At 38.3% G+C, this 21,694-nt stretch overlaps 1 protein-coding gene across 2 annotated transcripts in view; it reads left to right on the top strand.

Moving 5' to 3' along the window:
• The window catches only part of TBC1D14 (TBC1 domain family member 14), a 61,642-nt gene extending 43,813 nt beyond the window's left edge, over positions 1-17,829 (top strand). The window contains exons 8-15 of one of the 2 annotated variants that reach the window (XM_082281405.1): positions 320-400; positions 1,400-1,450; positions 1,783-1,877; positions 2,917-2,988; positions 4,297-4,425; positions 7,379-7,488; positions 16,084-16,342; positions 17,579-17,829. In XM_082281405.1, the coding sequence (XP_082137531.1) occupies positions 320-400; positions 1,400-1,450; positions 1,783-1,877; positions 2,917-2,988; positions 4,297-4,425; positions 7,379-7,488; positions 16,084-16,342; positions 17,579-17,644 (863 nt within the window). In that variant the 3' untranslated portion in view covers positions 17,645-17,829. The remainder of the gene's footprint in view (positions 1-319; positions 401-1,399; positions 1,451-1,782; positions 1,878-2,916; positions 2,989-4,296; positions 4,426-7,378; positions 7,489-16,083; positions 16,343-17,578) is intronic. The other variant, XM_082281406.1, reaches the window with a different exon arrangement.
• The last annotated feature ends 3,865 nt before the right edge of the window (positions 17,830-21,694 follow it).

A 21,694-nucleotide genomic window follows, 5' to 3' on the forward strand; every position in this document is an offset into this window, starting at 1 on the left:
TGCATTGCTTAGTTACCTTGGGTGTAGTTCTTACATGTAATTTGCTAGACTTTCCTAACTATCCATTCAGACTGTAATTTTGAACATCAGTGCTCTGCAAGAAAAAGCAAGTATTTGAATGTAAAATGCAACTTGGATTGCCTTTCCTTTTCACTTAATGCGAAGTTACAGGTCAGTGGAACGTGTCTTTCAAAACTGTAACCTAATTAGAATTTCTGCTACTGTTAATGCCTAGGGCAACATTGCCCATGTGGTAGGTGGTTAGTGGACATGAGCATGTACAAATAGTGGACTTGGTTTCATATTTTTCGTTTTCCAGAACTGTATGATATTTGCCTGGCTCGTGCCAAAGAGAAGTGGCGATCACTTAGCACAGGAGGGGCTGAAGTAGAATGTGAAGGTATGCTTTTTGTAAATTATTCATGCTGCGTTACAGAATATGACATTTTGTAAAATAATTCCTTAAAATAAAATAGGTATTTTAAACAACAACAAAAAATCTATAAATTTGTGTTCTGGTAAAAGGAAAATGTCTTTTTGTGAAAGCAAGAAATAGTTGTATTCTTCTCAGTGAAATTCTGGTGTGTTACAAAACACACTTGTTGATTTTTCTTTATAAACAATCTCTAGGTACAGTTCTTATTTTGATGCAAATCTGTAGGAAAACTACAAATGGTAGTTTGGGGATTATAATTTGAATTGCAACACTAAAATACTTTTAGTGCATTTAGTTAAAATACTGCATCTATAGTTTTGGAATTGCAACTCAAGTTAGAGCAGAAAATTGCATTTTAGTCCTTTGTAGCTTTGAGCTCAAGTCATTGGTGTGTTTCAGAGAGCAGCAATTTTTTTTTGCAGATGGAAGTAGTTTTAGATTTACTAATTAATTGGAAGAGTTGACTGTTTTTGAGAGATTATAAAATGATATGCAGATGATTGAAATTGCCTTTGGAGAGTAATTATGCTGAGCAGAGAAAAAAAAAGGAGAACATACATACTGGCATTTATAAGCAGAAAAATCCCCACTTTGTTCTCTTAAGATTGTTTACATCTTAAATAAGATAACATCTAGTACATTTCCAGCTTCCTCTTGCTCTTTATTTTCTGGAGTGTAGATGCTCATGTGATTGGTACAAGCATTGTCTAGTGACAGCTTGTTCAGTAAGCAGCAGTAAGTAATTCCCAACTATACCAGAATACCAATAAGACATCTTGACATCAGAAAGAAGTGCTATACAAGTGTACTTGGTACGAGATCTGTTTCAGTTATGGAGAATGTACTATAGTGTCAGTAACAAGATCTACAAAGACTAAATAAAAATGAATCTGAAAGAGCTTAGTAGAGGTAGGCAGCATCCGTCACAGGCTGCTGCTTTAGGACTTCTCTCTTCCACTACAGCTTTTCCACAGAGGCAGCCACTTCAGGATCCACTGGGAAGCCTTGTTGGAGGTGAGGGGGTCACAAATTAACAGGCTTGTGTCTGTCTAATGATTTGTCAGCAGATACAGGAAAAGTGCCTGACCTACCTTGCCCTGCGTGTTTCCCCACTTTGCTTCAAAACATATTGAGGGTCACAGTGCACTGTAGGGTTGCTCTAGGTCAGGACATACTTTCTGCTTAGCCTGTGTGCTGAATTTGGAATTGTTCTGTCTGTAGCCTTATTCCCTAGCATTTGCATAAAAATAAATGAACTGTGCAAAAGCTAACTCTTACTGGAAAATAAAAACAAGATTGAGTGTACACTGATTTTGTATAAAATGTAGTAACTTTGGCTTTTGCAGATGCTGGGTTTTCTGCAGCTGACAGAGAAGCAAGCTTGGAGTTAATAAAACTGGATATCTCAAGAACGTTTCCTAGTCTCTGTATATTCCAACAAGTAAGCAATGTTAACTTTTGTCTTGACTTCTCAGGGAAATTAAGTTTACATAATCTTGCACATCCCTTGGTTGGAACAGGCCATTGAGTTCTGAAGGAGTACACATCTTGAAAGGATAAAGTTCCTAGAGATTTTGGAAAACTAGAAATAATCTAGAAAAGAGTAACATCAAGGTACATACAAAACTCAAAACTGTTGGGTAATCATTGTGATTTAGCTAACCTAGTTCATGCTGGTTTCTGTCTGATGAAGTGATGCAGGTTAGTGTTCCCAAGTCAGTGACTCAACACTGCTGGTTATAAATACACAGTGAGAGAGAGCACCTCAAACAAAGGGGACCGGTTGGCCTTTTTTTTGGTTTGATGCAAAACTGATTTAACTTGTATGGTTTTGGTGTGCTTTAGTGACTCAGTTTAATCAGATTTTGTCCTTCAATGTACAAATTTCAGCAGCCCTGTAAAAGGCTTAGAGTGTGATAAATCAACATTTTTAGGAGAAAAACCTTTCTCTTTGGAAATTCTCAGTCAGTTACAATACTCAGTGCAAGATATGGCAGCTATTAATAGTCAACAATATGAAATTCTTTTTAGCTGTACATGTCCTTCTCAATATGCTTTTTCGGTGTTACGGCATGTTGCTGTTTTAACTGTTTTCTTCATGGTTGAATTCTGCCCCAGTCTCAGAGACAATTATGTTGGTTTGCATCATTGTTCTACTTTCTTGGCACTATTGTCAAAGTGTGGGTGAGCTATAAGGAATCTCTTAGGCTTGCACTCCTATTGTGTAAGTATTTAATATGTAATCAATGTATTGGATGAACTGTATGGATGAACTGTATGTATTTATAATAAATGGAGTTTGGAGAGTTGTTTCATTCTTTTAAAGCTAAAGTTATTTGGAATACTTCAACTGTTCTAAGCTGCACGGGGAAAGAACATGTCCTTTGTCAGCAGTAATAGAGACCATCTGTAGCACTGAAGGTTTTTTAACATGCTTGTTGTATAATCAGATGTATTGTCTTGTTTTTGTTTAATTATAGGGTGGTCCTTACCATGATATGCTGCACAGTATTTTAGGAGCCTATACGTGTTACAGACCTGACGTAGGCTATGTAAGTGAAGAATTTATTTTTTCAGGGGTGGAGAAGGAGATATTTTTTAGGGGAGGAAGGATTGTATTAATCAGTCCCTTTTAGACCAGTATTAAATGGTTTTGTGGGGTTTGTGTGTGGTTTTTTTCTATTCCATTACATGCTTGAGAAGTGTGTATAACATTTCTTTTGCTAGATTTAAGCTTTTTACAGGTTAAGTAATTGGAAAACTTGTATTTGTACTCAAAACTAGGTAATTTGAAAATTGGAATCAAAGAGAAGGTGTAGTTAAGTCCTTATTGTTAGTATCAGTCTTACTGAGACTGCAGTTGAATTGAAATGATTGGCATTTCCATGCCTTAGCACCATGAGCTTCTGGACCAGTCTCTAAAGCAATGCCCATTGAAGCTACATGAGCTCACTCATAGTATTTGACATAGTAATTATGAGAGGACTGAATAGATTTCATTTAGTCTCTGTATTCAGAGCAGGGTTATGCAGAGAGGCTTACTCCTTACTCACAAGCAGTTTTAGACAAGGCAAGTGTAGAGAGGGGACGTTCCTACTCTGTAGGTAGCACGTAATGCTTGGCAAGAGCTGCTGAACATGACTGCTGGGAAATGAGACAAAGGGCAGATCAGCTGCTGTGCTTCATGTGGCACAGCAACAACCTGTTGTGTTGGGAAGGAGCTTGTTCCTCAGGTTTGCAGGAATGACAGTCACACCTTGCTCCATGTGACTCAAAATGGCAGCACTGCACCCTCAGGGTGAGAGAGGTTTACCTGGATTCCACAACAGACTTTGTAGAGAAAGGGAACAATATCATGAGTTTATGGTAAATGAAACAAGAGTATAATCTTAAAGTGGTTTTGTTTATCAAATGAGTCAGTGCAGTTGTCTTTAACTGCTGGTAATTGATTGAAAAGCAAAAGTACAGGCTTTGTCTCTAGGGTCCAAGTCCAGCTTTCCACAAATAAGGATCTAAATGACCCATCCCTGGAACAAAAATAATTACTTAGAAACACCCTATTCTTCAAAAAAATCTTTATTCTGTATGTTTGAAAGTGCTGTCAACCTAGCTTGTCTTGGGAGTTTAACTTGGAGTCTTTGAAAGAAGGCAACATGGGAATTGTTAGCTTCCATGCACTGAACATGTGATACCAAAAGGCATATGGGTTAAAAAAATCCTGCTTTTCTGAACATTTCTCAAGATGCAGCAGCTCAGTGAGTGCATTAAACACTAGTGAACACGAGGACAAAATGAGGCAGTATAATACAGTTATTGCTAAAAGGTATCTCCTTACCTTCTTACACTTCTCCTTTCTTCAGGTACAGGGCATGTCATTCATAGCAGCTGTATTGATCTTGAACTTGGATACTGCAGATGCCTTCATTGCTTTTTCTAACCTTTTAAATAAGCCCTGTCAGATGGCGTTTTTTCGTGTGGACCATGGCCTTGTAAGTATGCAAAAAAACCTGTAATCAACATGATGTGGGTAATGTGTAGAGAAAGTTTAAAAAAATAAAAATTGATGATTTCAGCAGCTTGGAAAATAAATCAGAATTTATTTTAAAGCAGCACACTTGATAAACAAAACAAACCCCCCAACACACATATGCAGAATCCCTCAAAAAAGTCAAACCCAACTAAAGATCACCCCATCAACCTTTTTGAACAAGACATGTGAATCAAATTTCTGAGTAGCTATTTTGTGATGCTCAGAGAATAGTTATGAGAGTATTACTGTAGGTGGTTCTCAACAGCACTGCAGCTGAAAGCTGAAAACACCTTAATGCAAGTGTCTTGAAGGTGCTTTTTATCATAGGCTAATAGGTTGCTAAAAACGGACGGTTGCCGGGAGAACCAGGTTTTCCATATCTTCCTGTAGCAGCTGTGTTTGAGTCCCACAGGCTCCTTTTCAGAGAAAGAAACCTCTGACCTCTCAAGTTTTCGGTGGGAGCTGACTGGAGTCTCTGGAGTCTCTAAATTTCCATGTTAGAAGGCACACTAGCAAAATAAGACACATCTCCTCAAATGTGGTTTTCATTTACTTTAAAGGTATTTTTGTGTAAACTATATGGCATCCTGTATTTCTTTCTCACCTCTTAGCACTATGAAAATAGAATCTGCCTCTTAAGGGTTCAAATGCAAGAAATAAAGCAAGGGAGTGGATGATGACAACAGTCACTGTTGTTGCTTAAAAAGGAGACCCAAGAAATCCCATCAGTATTCCTGCTGGAAAAGCATTCCCTGTTCAGTCCCTGAATTTCATCAGTTGTAAATACCATGGGAAAATGTACCACAGGACAGACAGCACTGCTGGGAGCAGTATCAGCTATCTCCATTACAGTACTTGGAAAAAGAGGACATGCTTGTGCATTCAGTGTGTAAATACAGTTTTTGTAAAGATGGTTTTGGAATTAAATTGGATAGAATAAGATAAATATTTTTTTAGCTGAGCTAGTGGGGTTTGGTATTCTCTGATAGTGCTGTTCAGTTCTGTTAGCCTGGCCAAATAGGGACTATGTGATAAATGTGTGCTTACAGAGGGCAGAGATGGTGATACATGAAATATTAACATCATGATAGCAAACCCATGATTTAACAATACAAGGAAAATGTCATCTAATATTTCAAAGAGACTAGTGACACTTGAGTGAGATGGTTTTTGCTTTCTATGGTGAACATACTGATCTGCAGTGTACCCTCATCTTGTTGTGTCAGCTTATTAAGCAAATGCTGATTTGTTGTATAGTAAATTAATAAAAAATAATACCAATATAAGTTAGTTGTATAAATAATAGTAATTTATACAGGTTTATCTTGGCTTCTTTTGTTGGTTAATTTTATTAAACTATATTTTTTTTCATTACCACTAAGGAATTGTCTTGTTGAATGTGCATTTGATCAAAATAACTACTTGTACTGCTGCCCACATTGCTATCAATAGAAATGACTGTAGCAGTTATGTGTAAGGTCCTGTCTCTGCAGAAGTTTTCAAAGTAGGAACTTCAGTAGAATTGTCTTACAGTGGTGCCAGCAGATTGTTTTGTAAGGAGGACTGTCTGATGCATTGCCTGCTTCCTTGTTTATACTCACAGGTCTCATAGGTGCTTGGATTTCATGCATGTAAAAATCCACACTGGGAAGCTGTTTCAGGGGTACAGCTCTCTGAAGTGGGTTCCTGAATTTCTGGTGTCATGTTTGACATGAAGCTGTTTCTTAGCAACTGCATGTTCAGAGATTTCACGTAACTTCAGTTACTTCTGTAGCATACACCCATCTCTGATTGACTTAAAGCCTTATACTTGTACTGACTACCAGGCTCAGGTTTTTATTTGTCACTGTTAATGAAAGTAGTCCATCATCTTCCACTTCATTCAGAGGAAATGGGAAATACTTGTATAACGACAATAAAAAAACCTAGGAAACAAACTTGTCATCCTTTAAAAGGGTTACACACAGAAGTCTCCAAAAGGAGCCTCTTTTCCCTTTACTGTCATGATGCTTTGGGAAGATGTATGCTGTTGCACTCAAACTTTGAAGAAATCACAGCCTTTCTTTATTGCTTTTATTGGGGTATTGTAGTTAAAATTACTGAATCATTCAAGGACTTCACTTAACTTTTCTTCCTATAATATTAGGGAGGGTGATTAAATAACCTTTTGTTTTTAACTCTTAGTTGAATTGGAAAATTTGTTTTTATCATGCTCTCTGTTATGAAATTTGACTAAATACTCAGATTTTAAAGTAGCATAAAAGTCATTGCGTTAAAAGCATGAAGTTCAGGGGTTATGATGTCAGAGAGTTACAAACTGTTTCTCTTGCATAGGTGTTTTGTCCCAGTCTTTGAATTTTTTGTGTGAAACTCGTATCTTCCTTTTTGCAAATGAAATGCCTATTATCTAAATGTAGAATGTATGGTATTATGTTGGTATTAGAATAGCTTTGGTATTACAATATGATTTATGACTGGAATATACTGGACTCTTCACTGTTGCTGTGGAGTATTAACATTGTTTTAGTTTTGTATTTCATTATGTTCCATTGGGTCTTGGATTTTGTTCAGTATAATATTAAATTACTGCCACAAGCATAAAACACCATTCTGTTATAATTATTTTGAGAAATCAGCAAAAAACTTCTCTCCTGCTGGTATTTTTCTTTCCAAAGGAAGCTGGCCAAGACCCAAAGCAAATGTTACATTGTTTAGTATGAGAATTGTATATGGAGTGGATCTTAAACTCTTAGTGCTTGCAGATGCTGCCTTTTATGTAAATGCTTACCTCTTTATAATATCATGTAATTCATTTGATCCTATTTTTGAAGTGTTAATCCTACAACAGATAATACATTTAAGCCTATTAATAACACAGCTAACTGCTTGTTTTCTCTGTTATATTTTCCCAGATGTTGACTTACTTTGCCGCATTTGAGGTATTCTTCGAAGAAAATCTGCCAAAGTTATTTGCTCACTTCAAAAAAAACAACTTAACTCCAGACATCTATCTAATTGATTGGTAAGACATTGAAAGTGTAATTCCTAATGTGTGTAACATACAGCTCTGTGTCAGTGTTCATGACAGAAACTGCCATGTTCTTACCTGCTTTAATATTCTTCTAAGATAAAGGCTTTATTTTTTGTTCAGTACATGAGTTGTCAATCTAAATCATTCCCACATACTTCTGTGATGCTTAACATTTTCCTAACATTTATTATTGTACTTGTGTTAAGTTGGAAGTTTATTTTGGAATACTGCTGGATAGCAGTGTTTATCCATATGTAGTGCCTGTTTGAATTGATCTTCTGAGAAAATTTGTCTATTGCATGTGCAGGTGTGTACCAGGGTTGTCTATTCAGAAAATATTGCCAGTCTTGCATTTGAAATGTATACTTTGTCCTGCACAGATCAGGAAAAGCCTAATTAAAACATTTGTCCATACAATGTAAAACTCAAAGCTACAGAAGAGCTATTGCACTTAGCAGACAGGCAATTAGAGTATTTTGATTAGATGAAACTGTCTTGCCTTTTAGTTCTAGTATAATCAGAATATTTTCTTTAGAGAGGAAAGAAGACAAAGATCTTATTTGTACTTCTGCCAAATTTCAGTGTGGTATTATGCACTCCAGATTGAGTGTTTGCATTTGTACCTATCAGACCTTGGTTTGGGGTAGTTAAAATGTCTCTCTTCAACAAGACTTTGTTGGCAGTTTTCCAATGACATTAAAGATTTTTTGTGAAAAATTGGTTTGCCCTTACATTGTTGACAACATCTTCTGTTCTCAGATATCTGACAAATGCCTTAAGTAAAAGAATAAATGCCCAGTGGTAACAGCAGGATTTTTTCCCTGAGATTAGTAAGGTGTTCTTTTGGAAAATATTTGTAATGTTAATGCAACTTCACCTGAACCTCACAGGCAGTATCCTGATCTTTAAGACCTAGTTGGTATCACTCAACATGTTGCTGATCTCTTAAAACAAAAATACATTTGAAGTAAATCAATCCAATACAAGCTTGAAGTTTGAATACATTAATTTTCATAGGGTTGTAGAATTTCTGAAGTATTGGAACAGTCCTCTGAGATCATCCAATCTAAAAGCACTGCTCAAAGCACAATTAGAGCAGCTTGCTCAGGACCTTGTCCCTTTGGGGTTTGAGTATCTCCAAGGAACGAGACTCCGCAGTCTCTTCAGGCAACTCTGTTCCAGTGTTCAACCATCCTTGTAGTTTACAAGTTTTTTTATTTTCTTATGTTTAAAATGGACTTTCCTGTATTTCATTTTGTACTTGTTGGATCTCGTTCTTTTACTGGATACAACCAGGAAGAGTCTGGTTCTGTCTTCTTTTCATGCTCCTATCAAGTGTTTTTAGACATTTAGGTCTAAGCCATCTCTTCTCCCAGCTGAACAGTACCAGCCTGCTCAGCCTCTCCCTCTGTTTCACATGTCCAAGCCTTTAATCACATTCATGGTGAGCTGAACTTGCTCCAGTATGTCCATGTCTCTCTTATACTCGGAAGCCCAGAGCTGGCTTGCCAGTGCTGAGTAGATGGATGACCTGCCTTGGCACACTGGCAGTAGTGTTTCTTCTGCAGCCCAGGAGTTTGTGAACAATCTTTGCTGCACAGGCACATTGCTGGCTTATATTTAGCTTGGTGACCACCAGAACCTCCCCATCCTTTTCTGCAAAGCAGCTTCTTGTTGTCCTTAACATCCATTGGTAGATTCAGCTCCAAATGGACTTCTCATGCTGCCTTTGCTTGATTTGTGTGGTTGTATATCCCTGTTGTGCAGAGGGTGGTGTAACATGGGCTTTGTGTGACTTGGCTGTTACACTGGGATTAAATTTTAATGCATCATATGTCGGGGAATTATTGGGGGTTGTAATGAATAGGCTCATTTCTCCCAACATTTAATGGGAGAAATACTATGAGAAGGACTTCATGGGTGAAGGCTGAGAATATTAAGTTGAAGTAGATCTATGCACAGAGAATGGAAAAAGTACTAGCATAAGATAGAAGGGAACAAAGAGACCAGAGGCTGGGGTGTTCAGTGATAGAGGAAAGATGTTGAAATTGTGTTGCCTCAATGTTCTGAAAAGCCTGTGTGTGGAGGAAGCAGTTGAATAAAAGGGACATCAGAATACGATGACTGTAAACGTGGTAGAGTAACTGGATAGACAACACTGAAATCACCAGGTTATTGTATTTTTAATGGACAATAATGTCAATAGCAGTCCAGAAGTTACATCAGCCTGTTACATGATGGGGATGATCACCTCACAAGCAGGGACACAGACAAGGCAGAGATATTTAATGCTGTCTTCGCTTTGGTCTTTAACAATGATGATGTGCTTTAGGGGTCCCAGAGCCCTGAGCTGGAAGACAATGGCTGTGAGGATGATAAACTTCTATTCAACCCTGAACTTGTGTGGGATTTACTGCTCCTCATGGTCTATGACACCTGATGGGATTCATCCAATCCGATGAATATGATGGCTGATATCATTGTGAGACCTCTCACAATGACTTTTGAACAGTCTTGGGAATCTGGAGAGGTTCCAGTTGTCTGAAAGCTGGCAAACGTTGTCCTTATTTTCAAGAAGGACAAGCTGGGTGTCTCTGGAAACTAAAGGCCTGTCAGTGTCACTACAGTGACTGGTAAAATTATGGAGAGGGTTATTCTGGGACATATTGAAAGACACCTGGAGGATAGCACAGCCAGCACAGGTTCACAAGGTGAAAGTCCTGCTTCACAAACTTAATTTCCTTTTATGACAAGGTTACCCACCTAGTTGGGTAGATGTGATATTTTTAGACTTCAGTGAAGGTTTTGATACTGTCTCTCACAGTAACCTATCTGGATTCTGCAGCTGGGATGGGGCAACCCCAGATCACGGACAGACTGGGGAAATGAGATGCTGGAAAGGGACCTGGGGGTGCTGGTCGATGGCAAGTTGAACGTGAGTCAGCAGTGCCCTGGCAGCCAGGAGGGTCAACCCTGTCCTGGGTGCATCAGGCACAGCATCACCAGCTGGGCAAGGGAGGGCATTGTCGTGCTCTGCTCTGCACTGCACTCAGGTGGCCTCACTTTGAGTCCCGGTGGCAGTTTTGGGTGCTACAATATAAGAAAGACATGAAACTGCAGCTGAGGTCACTTGGTCTGTTCAGCCTGGAGGAGACTGAGGGGAGACCTCATTGCAGTTCCAGCTTCCTTGTGAGGGGAAGAGGAGGGGCAGGCAATGATCTCTTCTCTCTGGTGCCCAGTGTAGGAAGTTGTGTCAGGGGAGATTTAAGTTAAATATTAGGAAAAGATTCTTCTTCCCAGAGGGCAGCTGGGCACTGGAACAGGCTCCCCAGGGAAGTGATCACAGCACCAAGCCTGGCAGAGTTCAAGAAGCTTTCAGACAATGCTCTCAGACAACTGGTGTAATTCTCAGAGTGGCTCCTGTGCAGGACCAGAAACTGGACTCAGTAATCTTTGTGGTTCCTTTCCAACTTAGGGTATTCTGTGATACTAGTTGGAGATGATGCTATCATAAATAACATGATTGTTATGTAGGAGAAACTAAAATTGAGCATCCTCATGGGACAGGCATGTTAAGATCATGCTGTTGTTTAACTATGTTGTAAAGAAGAAATCCTGAGAAACAATACCAGAAATTAGAGATTTAGAGAAAAAGACTGTTTTGACAGAAGGTTGAAAGTTTACATTCCCTTCAACAATTTTATTTTGATAGAATACTCTTTATTGTATTTTACTGAGTAAACATTTGTGATTAGTTTTTCTTTCTTAGTACATATATAGGGTAAAAACCAAAACACAAAACCAAAACAAACCAAAAAAGAAAAAATTACTGACTTGTGAGCAAAGAACTGAAGTGATGAAGTCTGTGTTGAAGTGTTATTGAAGTCTTGAGGCATATCAGGTCCCCCCTCTTGTTACCTCTGTGGGTGTTAAGAGCACTTGAAAGAAACTTCAGTCAGGAGTGACTGTGGATGTTGCTTCTCAAGGTCTTTGTATCAGTGAACTGCCAATTAGCTTTTCTTGCTGACTACCTGCATCCATATTCAAGCTGTTTATTTTAATTCCAAGGACAACTTACTGTGTTCCTTCCCATCCCTAAACAGTTACAGCACTGTGATCTTGCACAGGGATGTAGGCTATTTGAGGTAGACCTGCCCAATACTGCATTAAACTTTTTCACACTTGTCTTGAACTACACAGCTTGTACCACTCAGTCTTTAATTTTGTTAGACAGTGCAGGTTGTATTTATGTAAAACTTACATATTTTACTTAAATATATGTTTAAGTGTATTCATATGTGTGTATGTGCATACATATACATACTTTTTACTTCAAAATATTTTGATCCTGTAAGAAACAGGTTTAGATTTTTTTTCTTTAAATTGCCACTTAGAGTGTGGCTGCTGTGTGTTTAAAGTCAGGGAAGAATATGGTACAGTGTCGCTTTGAGTAGGCAGACCTTTTGCTTGTAGGTAAAAATCTCTGTGAAACACCCTTGCTCTAACATTAGTTTTATTTAAATGAACATTTGTTCTGAGCTCCAAAGGGATGCCTGCTGTTATTCCAGGGGCTGGTGTGGTTAATGTGCAGGCATGTGTGCAGTAAATCCCAGCCGGTGCCAGCTCTGGGAGGCTGCAGTAGCCAGTGCTGCACAGACCAGTTGCTGGGAAACCCTCCTGCTCCTGCCACAATTACAGTGGAGTCAACTAGTCTCCTTTATGCTTCTTCCTGTAACCCGTGCTGCAGGGAACAGCAGTAAACTTGGTGCATTTAAATCATTTTTGAAGGGATGTGTTCCAAGTAAAAGAAATGCTGTAGGTGGGCCCAGCTGTGCAGGTTTTCTTGGAGCTGGTAGAGGACTTAGAGAGGAGAGCCCCCCTGCTAGTTTAATTCCACTGCTGCCCTCTATGATGGGAAAATTCCAAGGACTGAATAGTTCAATTTAAAGGTACTGTCACATGATTATTGGGGGATACCTGCCACAAGTAAGGCATCTCATTTAAAAAGGACCCATGTGCTTTAAGCCTGAACTCCAACTGATAAATCTTGTAGAAAGAATTCAGAAGCTATACAGGGTTTTACTTTTTTGGGTGAGTATAAAGGGGATCAAGTGTGAAAGAGCCATAAAGGGCAACATGCAGTCAGGTTCACAAAGAACAGAGGGGAAGTAGTGTGTCTGAACAGCCCAGTCTTGGCCTCTCACTCCATCAGCTGATGTTCCGCAGGCTCTTGTGAGCAGAGTAGAATGTGGATGTGCCAAGGACACATGCTGTCTATTTATGGCCTGCTGCTGCTATACAAACACTTCTTTATCCCTACTAATAATTATAGCCAAGGGCTGTGTTTGTACTGATGGATTGATCAGTGGTTCTTTAGTATTACGTGGACTGTGACTGTGCTCCGTGAACATGAACTTCCTATTAACACCATGTGCTTGTTATGATAAAGGTCCAAGCCACTTTGTGTGACCATTTTTAGTGGGCACTTCCAGTATAGTATTTGTAAGCTTGCTTTCTGTTACTTTAAGAAAAGCATAGTCCATGTCATGCCAGCAACTCTCCACTCCCCCCAAAAAATGCTCTCTTGCAGTCAGTATTTTATATTAAATACTATTTCGTTTTCTTTTTTCCAAATAAGAAACAAAGTAAACACTTCCACTTTTGTTTTAGACTGTAATAATTTTAAAATTTATAGACAGGGGAAAGGAATGTGTAGTGCAAGAATACATAAGATCTGATTTACAACAGTGTTGTGTGTGAGTTGCCAATCCAAAATTTGGCCTACCTGTCTGCATTGCTCTTGCTAATATCTTATAAAGACTATTTAATTAAAAAAGAAAGAAAATAGAAAAAAGAGAGGGGAGAAGAGAAAGTGAAGGAAAGACACATGGAGCCTATGATTATCATGGTAGCAGTGCTTTGCTTTCTTGATGACTTTATGGTCATATGCTTTCCCTGTGAGCAGCAAACCAGCCAGGACTTCATGCATCTACCTCAAGGTACACTTTCATCATAAGCAGGGCCGAGGAAGAGCAGGAGCATTTGGTGCTTCTTTTTTTCCTCTTGCAAACAGAGAGAGGCCAGGAGCCTGCACCTGCATTGCTCTGACACTGGATATGTCTGTGTGAGTTATCTGTGTTGTCTGCACCTGCGACTTAAGAGTGGGTTGGAAGAGAGCTGCCGACAGAAGTCATCCTGCAGTACAGTGACAGCAGGTCATGTGCAAGGAGTGTGCCACTGCTGCTGAAAGGCTCTGCTGGAACTGCTTCAGTCTGGCAGCTGCTTTATTACTCTCATAAATTTCAGCTGCATTTCAGACCAGTAGCTCAGACATCTAATAAAAATGTCTTTCAGTAGGAAATGTTTGAAGGCATGAAATGCTGTATCCATTCTAAGATTCCTACTGATGTTTCACTGCTTATTCTAGGGGCCCAGTCTCTGCTGTTAGGGCTTGATGCATCAGTTCCATGCAAATATTAATGAAAGTTAATTGCCTTGTTAAGTTCCTGCAAATGGTGCTTCCTTCCAAATTATGAAGAGTTCAATGGCAAATACCTTATTTGATGTGACAGCTTTTTTGATGTAAATCCTTTTATATGAAAGTAGTGTTCTAATAAATAGTTCTTTTGCCAGTTAATTTTCTGCATAGTTGGAGACAAATGGGTTATTCATGTTAGGTCTGAATCATGACAGAATAATAGCTTTTGTGAATAAAAACAGGTCCAAAAAGTTGGCATGGTTACTTATCTTTGACCCAGGCTTGCTTCTGCTTGGGTGTTTGCCCACTACTTGGTGATCAGGAAAGGACTCAGCTGAATTGCTTCCTATTACACTGTTCCTTTTAAATTGAAAAGCTGTTGCTGTTTCCTGTACATGTGTGTACAGACAAAAGACTTAATTCTGCCATGTAGATATTCTGTGACAGTACAGTTTTATATGTGTGTGACTGTGCAAAAAGATTGAGAATATACAAAGTATATGAAGTCTGCAGTGCAGGATCAGCCAGTAACCCAAAGAAGGAGCTTGTATCCTGCTCTTCTTACACCTTCATGTATGTGTGATAAACAAGTGTGTGGGTTTTTCATCCCAGGCTTCGACCTTTTGTTTGTTTATTTTTATAATTCTAACTTAGCTTTTTGGAGAACAGGATTTAAAATGTTTTCACTTGTTATAAGAAGATTGCAATAAGATGTAAAACTAGAAAAAACAGTAAAATCCTAAGGATCATAAAGCTGCAATTCACTTGTCACCTGAATTTTTGCAAATGTTAGTTTCATCTGGGTGTTTATAAAATTAATATCTTTTCCCTTTTTTCTAAAGTGTGCTGATTTACACAGAAGCCATATACTTAACAACACATCATTCAAGTAAATTTTTATATAGTAAAAAACAGATAATGCAGAAAACCTTTGATTATTAGACTGCTGTGAAAATGCATTACTTCATATTCTATACCTATGTGTGTGTGTGTATCTGTTCCATTTTATCTTTTTAATGTAAATCCAGATTTCCTAAATAAAAAATTGGAGGGAATAGAGGGTAGTTTTAAACACATGAAAACTACTGCTCAATTCAGCATATTGAAAAGGAGTTCTTTGTTAAAAGCTGTGGGAAGGTTTGATTGAAATTTGAGCCTTTGCTGACCTCTGCCGGGGAGAGAATTCTTTGCAGTTTTATGGAGATTTTTGTGCAGTGCATCTGTGGAAAAGTTCGCTCTGAATTCTGAAGGAAAAAAACACTGTAACCCTTTCCCCTGATACACTGTAAAGTGATTCCAGGAAGCTTAATTCTCATCGCTTGCTATTAGGTCATTGTTGGCGGCAGTGCTCACGCTCTGCTGCATAGCGAGATGCTGGATAAAGGAGAGAGGAGGGAGAAACTTTTTGTTTCTGGCTGCAAGGCTGTCAGCATTTTGGTGAAGGAAGAAATGTGCTGATGGTAGTTAATGAGAATACAGTTTTAGCAACTTAGGAGGAGGTTGTTCCTTCTGGTATTACCCTTTCGCTTCAGGGATCACATCCGTACAGGCACACTGAACCACCATCTTATCACCACAATCTACACCTCTCTGGACATCCTGCCTTGCCTGTTTCTCTCAGCTGAAGGGAGTTCAAGCTGATCCTTCCTCCAAAACTCATGCTATTATTACTTTGCCAGTTAATCAAGCCTGGAACACGAGAGTTAATTTTATTCACCTCCTATATCTGAATCACAAAATTCCCATTGCAGTTTGTCTTAAGGTTCAGCTTTTTGTGTTTTTGCAACTCAAACTGCATCAATTCTCAACTCTGAAGCGATGATTAAATAGGCCTTTGATTTTAGCTGTGTAAAACCATGTATATTGTTTCTTCTGGTGTGATCCAAGAAAATCAAACTTGGAGACCATGCGTTAATGGTTGTACAATTTTATATTGTGTCATGGATTGGTATGCTGTGACTAACAGAAATACTTTTGAAATATAAAAAGGAATATTCAATTACAAATATTTGAGAAGCTTCAAACATACTGATGATTGGTGTGTGTACCTCTGTGAGTATCCAAGACTTCTTGTCCAGTAACTCTGAAAATTTTGTCCTGCTTTTCAGGATATTCACATTGTACAGCAAATCTCTGCCACTAGACTTGGCTTGTCGTGTCTGGGATGTGTTCTGCCGTGATGGAGAAGAGTTCTTATTCCGTACAGCGCTGGGAATACTAAAACTTTTTGAAGATATTTTGACCAAAATGGACTTTATTCATATAGCCCAGTTTTTAACAAAACTACCAGAGGACTTGCCTTCGGAAGAATTCTTCGCATCTATTGCTGCCATTCAGATGCAAAGTAGAAACAAAAAATGGGCTCAGGTAAAGAGGATGTCAATCTTTGGTAACTGGTGATTGTACTTATAGAAATGGGATTTGGCCATGTCTGGAAGAATGTTTTAGCACAGCTGGTGTTATTTTATGGGTAGGTAGGACTGTGTAGCTCACTCCATGCTTTTAGCGTACACTGAGGTGAGTGGATTCCCTCAGCTTAAACTCCTCTGGAAAGAGAGACCTCAGTCAACATTCAAAATTGAAATATTGAGTGAAGTTTATGAAGTAAAGTGTCACACAATTTTTAAAATTTATTAATTCCGAAGGCTGCTGGCAACATTACAACCTGATACTTAAAAGCAGAAATCTACTCCTTGGGAGAAGATGACAATTTGTCAGGACACACTATCATACAGTCATCTTAATCTTCTTGAAGATCTCTACTCTGCCTAATTTTGGGCTCTACAGAAGTGATTGCATCTCTTGACTTCTGTATTGGGATTTAGTATGGGATTTCAGAAATTGTTTTATCACTGTAATTTCAACTAAATTCCAGTGTAAAGAAAAAAGATGTCACCTGAATGTGGAAATCATTAAGTGGCTGTATCAGCCATTCATGTCAGAGAGTGGAAACTCCCCCACTTTTTTTTCCTTCTTTGTTCAAAGCAGCAATACAGCCCATTTTGTGAGTCATTCCATAACAGAGCTCTGCCCATTTTATCCAGTTGCTTTTGTGCAGTGAAAACGAAAGGTGGTGTTAAATGTAGTGGTTGGGGGAATTCAGCTGCAACTGGGTTTTCCTGGTTCTTTACTGGGTAGCAGTGTCTTTAGATGCTGGGGATTTCCAGCTTTCTCTTTGAGATGAGGATTTCTAACCTTCACAGCAGGAGTGGCTCTACAAGTTGTTCATTGTCTGACCTTCCTTCAACATGTCATGTGTGCATGAGGATTGCATTCCAAATAAATTCCCAGCCTGCTGCTGCTTCCCTCATGGAGAAGGAGAGATAGGGGTCCTATTCTGCCAAGTACCCCAAGTAACAGGCTTCAAAAGTGTATGTTGGGGGTGAGATGGTGTTTAAACCTTTGTTAAATCTGTTTCTATCCACCATGTCACAAGGACTTACAGGAGAGGTTTCTTGTCAGTGGAAAGTTTCTCTAAATTTAATTACATTTGATAGTTAAAATAGCATTGCTCAGACATAACTGGAAACTCTTCAGAATAAATTATTGAGTAATTTTTTAAATCTAATGCTTTTCTTCTCTCTCATTTCTTGAAATGTCTAGATACTGGCTGCTCTGCAGAAAGATAACCGGGAAATGGAAAAAGGAAGTCCTTCACTCAAACGTTAACATGGAGTTTGCCTCCAGTGACTCCCAGGAAAAGAGCTAAAGTGGCAAAAGTATTGATTACTGTTTGACATGTATGAGCCTGCAAATCAAAGTGTTAGTTCAGAGTTCTATTTAGTAGTAGAATAGCCTTAAGGGGGAGAGAAGAAAAATGAGCAGGAGGAGTAAAAAAAAAAAAAAAAAAAAAAGGAAAGGAAAATAGGGGATAAACCCCTTATAAATTAAACCTAGGCTTAGCCTTAAACTTTTAGTGGTATGAGCATATGCTGTGGAGAGCATTACACATTCTATACTTCTGCTGAGAGCAGTCAAACAAAATAATATCAAGGGTTTGGGGTTTTTTACAATTTTTTTCTTTGGTGTTTTAAAAGACTGGACATTCATCAATATTGGTTGCTTTGACAGCTATTCCCCTGTTTCATTCTTAGGCAGGATATATTTCCAATACCTGTAACAGTAGCTGGATGTGGATTTTAGATCACTGGTGCTGGAATTTTAAATGATGTAAGGACCATTTCTTTAGAAATGCTTCTGATTTTATAGGCTGGGGGTCCCATTTACCAAAGAAATCATGTAGACATAGAACCACACTCCTTTCTTTAATAAGAAAAAGTTAAGTAGAAAGTAAACTTGGAAGAGAAGTCAAACTAGCAGTGCAAAACTAATTATTCTTCAAGATGCCTTGGAAATTTATTTTTCCAATATGGACTGGGTGCATATGGAGGAAATTCCATTCATCAGACTAGATTCCAAACTCACCAAGAGCATTCTAGTATTAAGGTGGCATCATTTCCCAAATGTACTCTATTTCCTCTTTTTAAAGCCATGGTCACATCCTACTAAATGCATGTTTCCATGTGTCCCTCTACTGGAGCAGTGCTGTTTCGGGATGTTCTTGCCTACCAGCTGCTTACTCCTGTGCCATGTGTCCAGTCATGGAGATAAAACTGTGGACTTAGCAGATAAACTGAGAAATGGTTAAAAGCAATTTTGATAGTTACTTTAAGCCCAGCTTTGCTCACTGGCAGAACTGAGGAGGAGGGATGGTAGGGGAGCAGTTAATGTTTGCCAGTGTTGCTGCTGAAAAAAAAAGGTTTTGTGGGATCTCCCAAAGCTGCTGCTGCTGCCACAGTGGGAAAGTTATGTGGAGCTGATCCATAGAGTGACAAGTGAAAGAAGTTTATTGGGAAATGTGCCAGACATCATAAGTACAAGCTGTCATTTCTGAGCATTTTATCTGACCTCTAATACATGAGAGCAAGTTACAGCAGCAGCAAACTGCTGTTACATAAATCCTCGTACATCTTAGATCCTCTCTGCATTCAGGTGAATGTTGAAGGGCAAATCGTGAGTGCCTCTGATTTACAGGAATGTTTATTGCATAGTGTACAGTGTAAAACCTATTTTATAATAATGATGATCATTGAAAAGGGAAATGTAACTGAAGCAATATTTGTGTTAACTGTGAACAGGCGTTATAAATCCTCCAGCTGTATGGTCAGCGGTTTCCCAGTGCTCTTCAGCTGGTTTATGCTGATTATTTTGGCATTGTCCAAATAAAAACCAAGAAGAATAGTTGCACACTGCTCAACTCAACATACAATGTAAAGGACTGTGGGATGTAATCAAAACATGGTCCTTTGGTGCAGACATTATTTCTATGAGGGATAATTTGATTGTAATAGTAAGAAGAGTGAGAACAAGACTCCCTGGTAAGTGAGGACTCATAGTCACTTTGAAAGATGTGTAATGCAAATGCAGCCTGCAAGTCCAATACCTCACTGACCTCTTCTCCTGTCCACTTTGTGTACCTGGTGTAATGGATGTGGTTTTTTTGTTGGTCATCTTAATTCCTCCACAAGGCATCATCTAGGTCATCACTTACTGAAAATAGATGTTAAGATGCGATAGGAAGCGTGTTAATTCACTCAAAATTTGTACAGAATTTGTCCTCCAATGACTGGTACTTGTTGCTTTGAAGTGCAGTAGAAAGCAGGAAGGTCAGTAAGTGTTTTTTGATATTACTTTTTCTATTACTACAACAAATATGCCTTTCCATGAAGAATACGAGAGGCCATCCGAAACATTTGCACTATGCTTTCAAACGGTTTTAAACACAGAGATCACTTTTTCCTCAGTATACAGTTTTAGGTGGTACTGTAACTGGCTTTGTGGTTTAAGTCTTCATTGCAACTACATTTGTATTTTCTTTTAAAGCAAGTCTACAAGTGTGGCTCATTTGTCTGGTTAAAAATGCTTTTTTAGCTATTAGGTACCTTGGCAGCCATCAACAGCCTGTTCTTTTTCTCTTCTCAATAAGATGTTGAATGTAACAGTGACAGTGGGCACAGTTGTGGGGAAAAGGCCTGCTGCAACACTTGTGCACTGTTTGTTACTTGCAAATGTAATTACTTTGTTTTGTGATTTGATCTGTTCTTAGAAGTTGTATATATTTTGTAAAGGATTTCTTTGTGTATATAAGGTATGTTCTTTAATGAAGAAACAGCAATGCAATAAGGAGCTTTGCACAGTTTGTTTTCAAACAAAATACATGTGAAAAAAAATCACCTGCCTAAACATGCAATTATTGCAACTTCTCATTAACTTGATTTGAAGGTAATGCCTGAATTTTGACAAAAACAGAGATGAGTAGTAATGGCATAGAATTCCTTGCCACTGAGCTTTTCAAGTTTCTTGCAGTATACCAAATCTCTTAATTAGCTATTACAGAAATCTTACTTAAGAAATTCAGGGAATTGCATTTAAAAATTTGACAATTTTATTGTTCAGGTGCTTGAAAGGATCTGTAACAAGATGCATGAGATTTTCTTTTATGGAGCAAATGTCCCCATCAAGCAGACTTTTTTTCATGTGTTCAAGGCAAAATAAAACTGCTGCAACACATCAAAAGTACCACTGTACCTGCAGCAGATCAGAGAAACCAGAAAACTCCAACCAGCTTTGGGATTCTTTACAATCTGCACTTTATAATAAAGCAGTTTTGCAACTTCAATCTGCAGTCAATCATTAATGTTATTTCATTTAGTAAACAATTTCATTTGGAAAAAGAAAAGGTACCTTTTAACAGCTTATTTTTGAATGTTTTAAAACAAGAATGACATAGAGAGAAGTGTTGGTACATCTCCTGTACATCATGTTTAAATTGGGTTATGTAGTTACCATGTTTGTTTTGTTTAGATATGTGTACCAAACTGGAACTTTTTTCAACTGTAAATATATGGTTTTGTTAAATAAAGTCATGTAAAGTTATCTTAATCAGCTACTGTCAGTGTAATTCAGATATTAAAAATTCCAGTACTTGTCGTCTTCTTCAAAGGTGGCTTTGCAGTTTTTGTCTGTTCAAAAAGAGGACTTGGGGCCATTTGTGTATTGAAGGTGGAGGACTTTTTGCTGATGCTTTCCAAGTTCTCATGTTCAAATACCTGTTAAATTCCATCATACTTTTAGAAGATCTGGTACTTTCCATGCCTGTGGTTTTATCCCTTTTCATACACCTAAGACTGGGCCTGAGGTCTGATAAATTTATTATGAAAAGTAGTTGTAAGTATATCTTTGTGACATGCACAGAACTCAGAAATGCTTAAATAACTTATCCTGGCTTTGTTTTGAAAAGAAGAAATCTTAGTTTATTGCAAGTTTCATAGTCACAAAGCATTTTTGTGCTAAAGTTAAGGCAGTATTGTTTTACTTCTGACATAGGTGTAACTTCAGGACTTAAAGTGGAGAAGCTTCCTGTTGCTTAAGTGAAAAGAGGTTGAAGGACCAAATAAAAGATAAGAGGGGAGAGAAGGCAGTACCTGTGCAATAAAGGTACATGCAGAACACAGGCAAAGCCTTGGCTGCCACGGTTTATCCAGCGAGCAGCTGTCCCACTGCCTTTTGCTGAAGTATCTCCTGATGTGTAGAATTAGAATGTGAAATCAGATTTGTTCTCTCTAAGCTGACACCAATTCAATACTGAAAGTTTTCTATTGTATCTATTACAGGAGTTGCACACATTTCTTCTAAACTAGATTTATTTTTCTTTACTTG

This window comes from Coloeus monedula, assembly GCF_965178545.1.
Source record: "Coloeus monedula genome assembly, chromosome: 5".
NCBI lineage: Eukaryota > Metazoa > Chordata > Aves > Passeriformes > Corvidae > Coloeus > Coloeus monedula.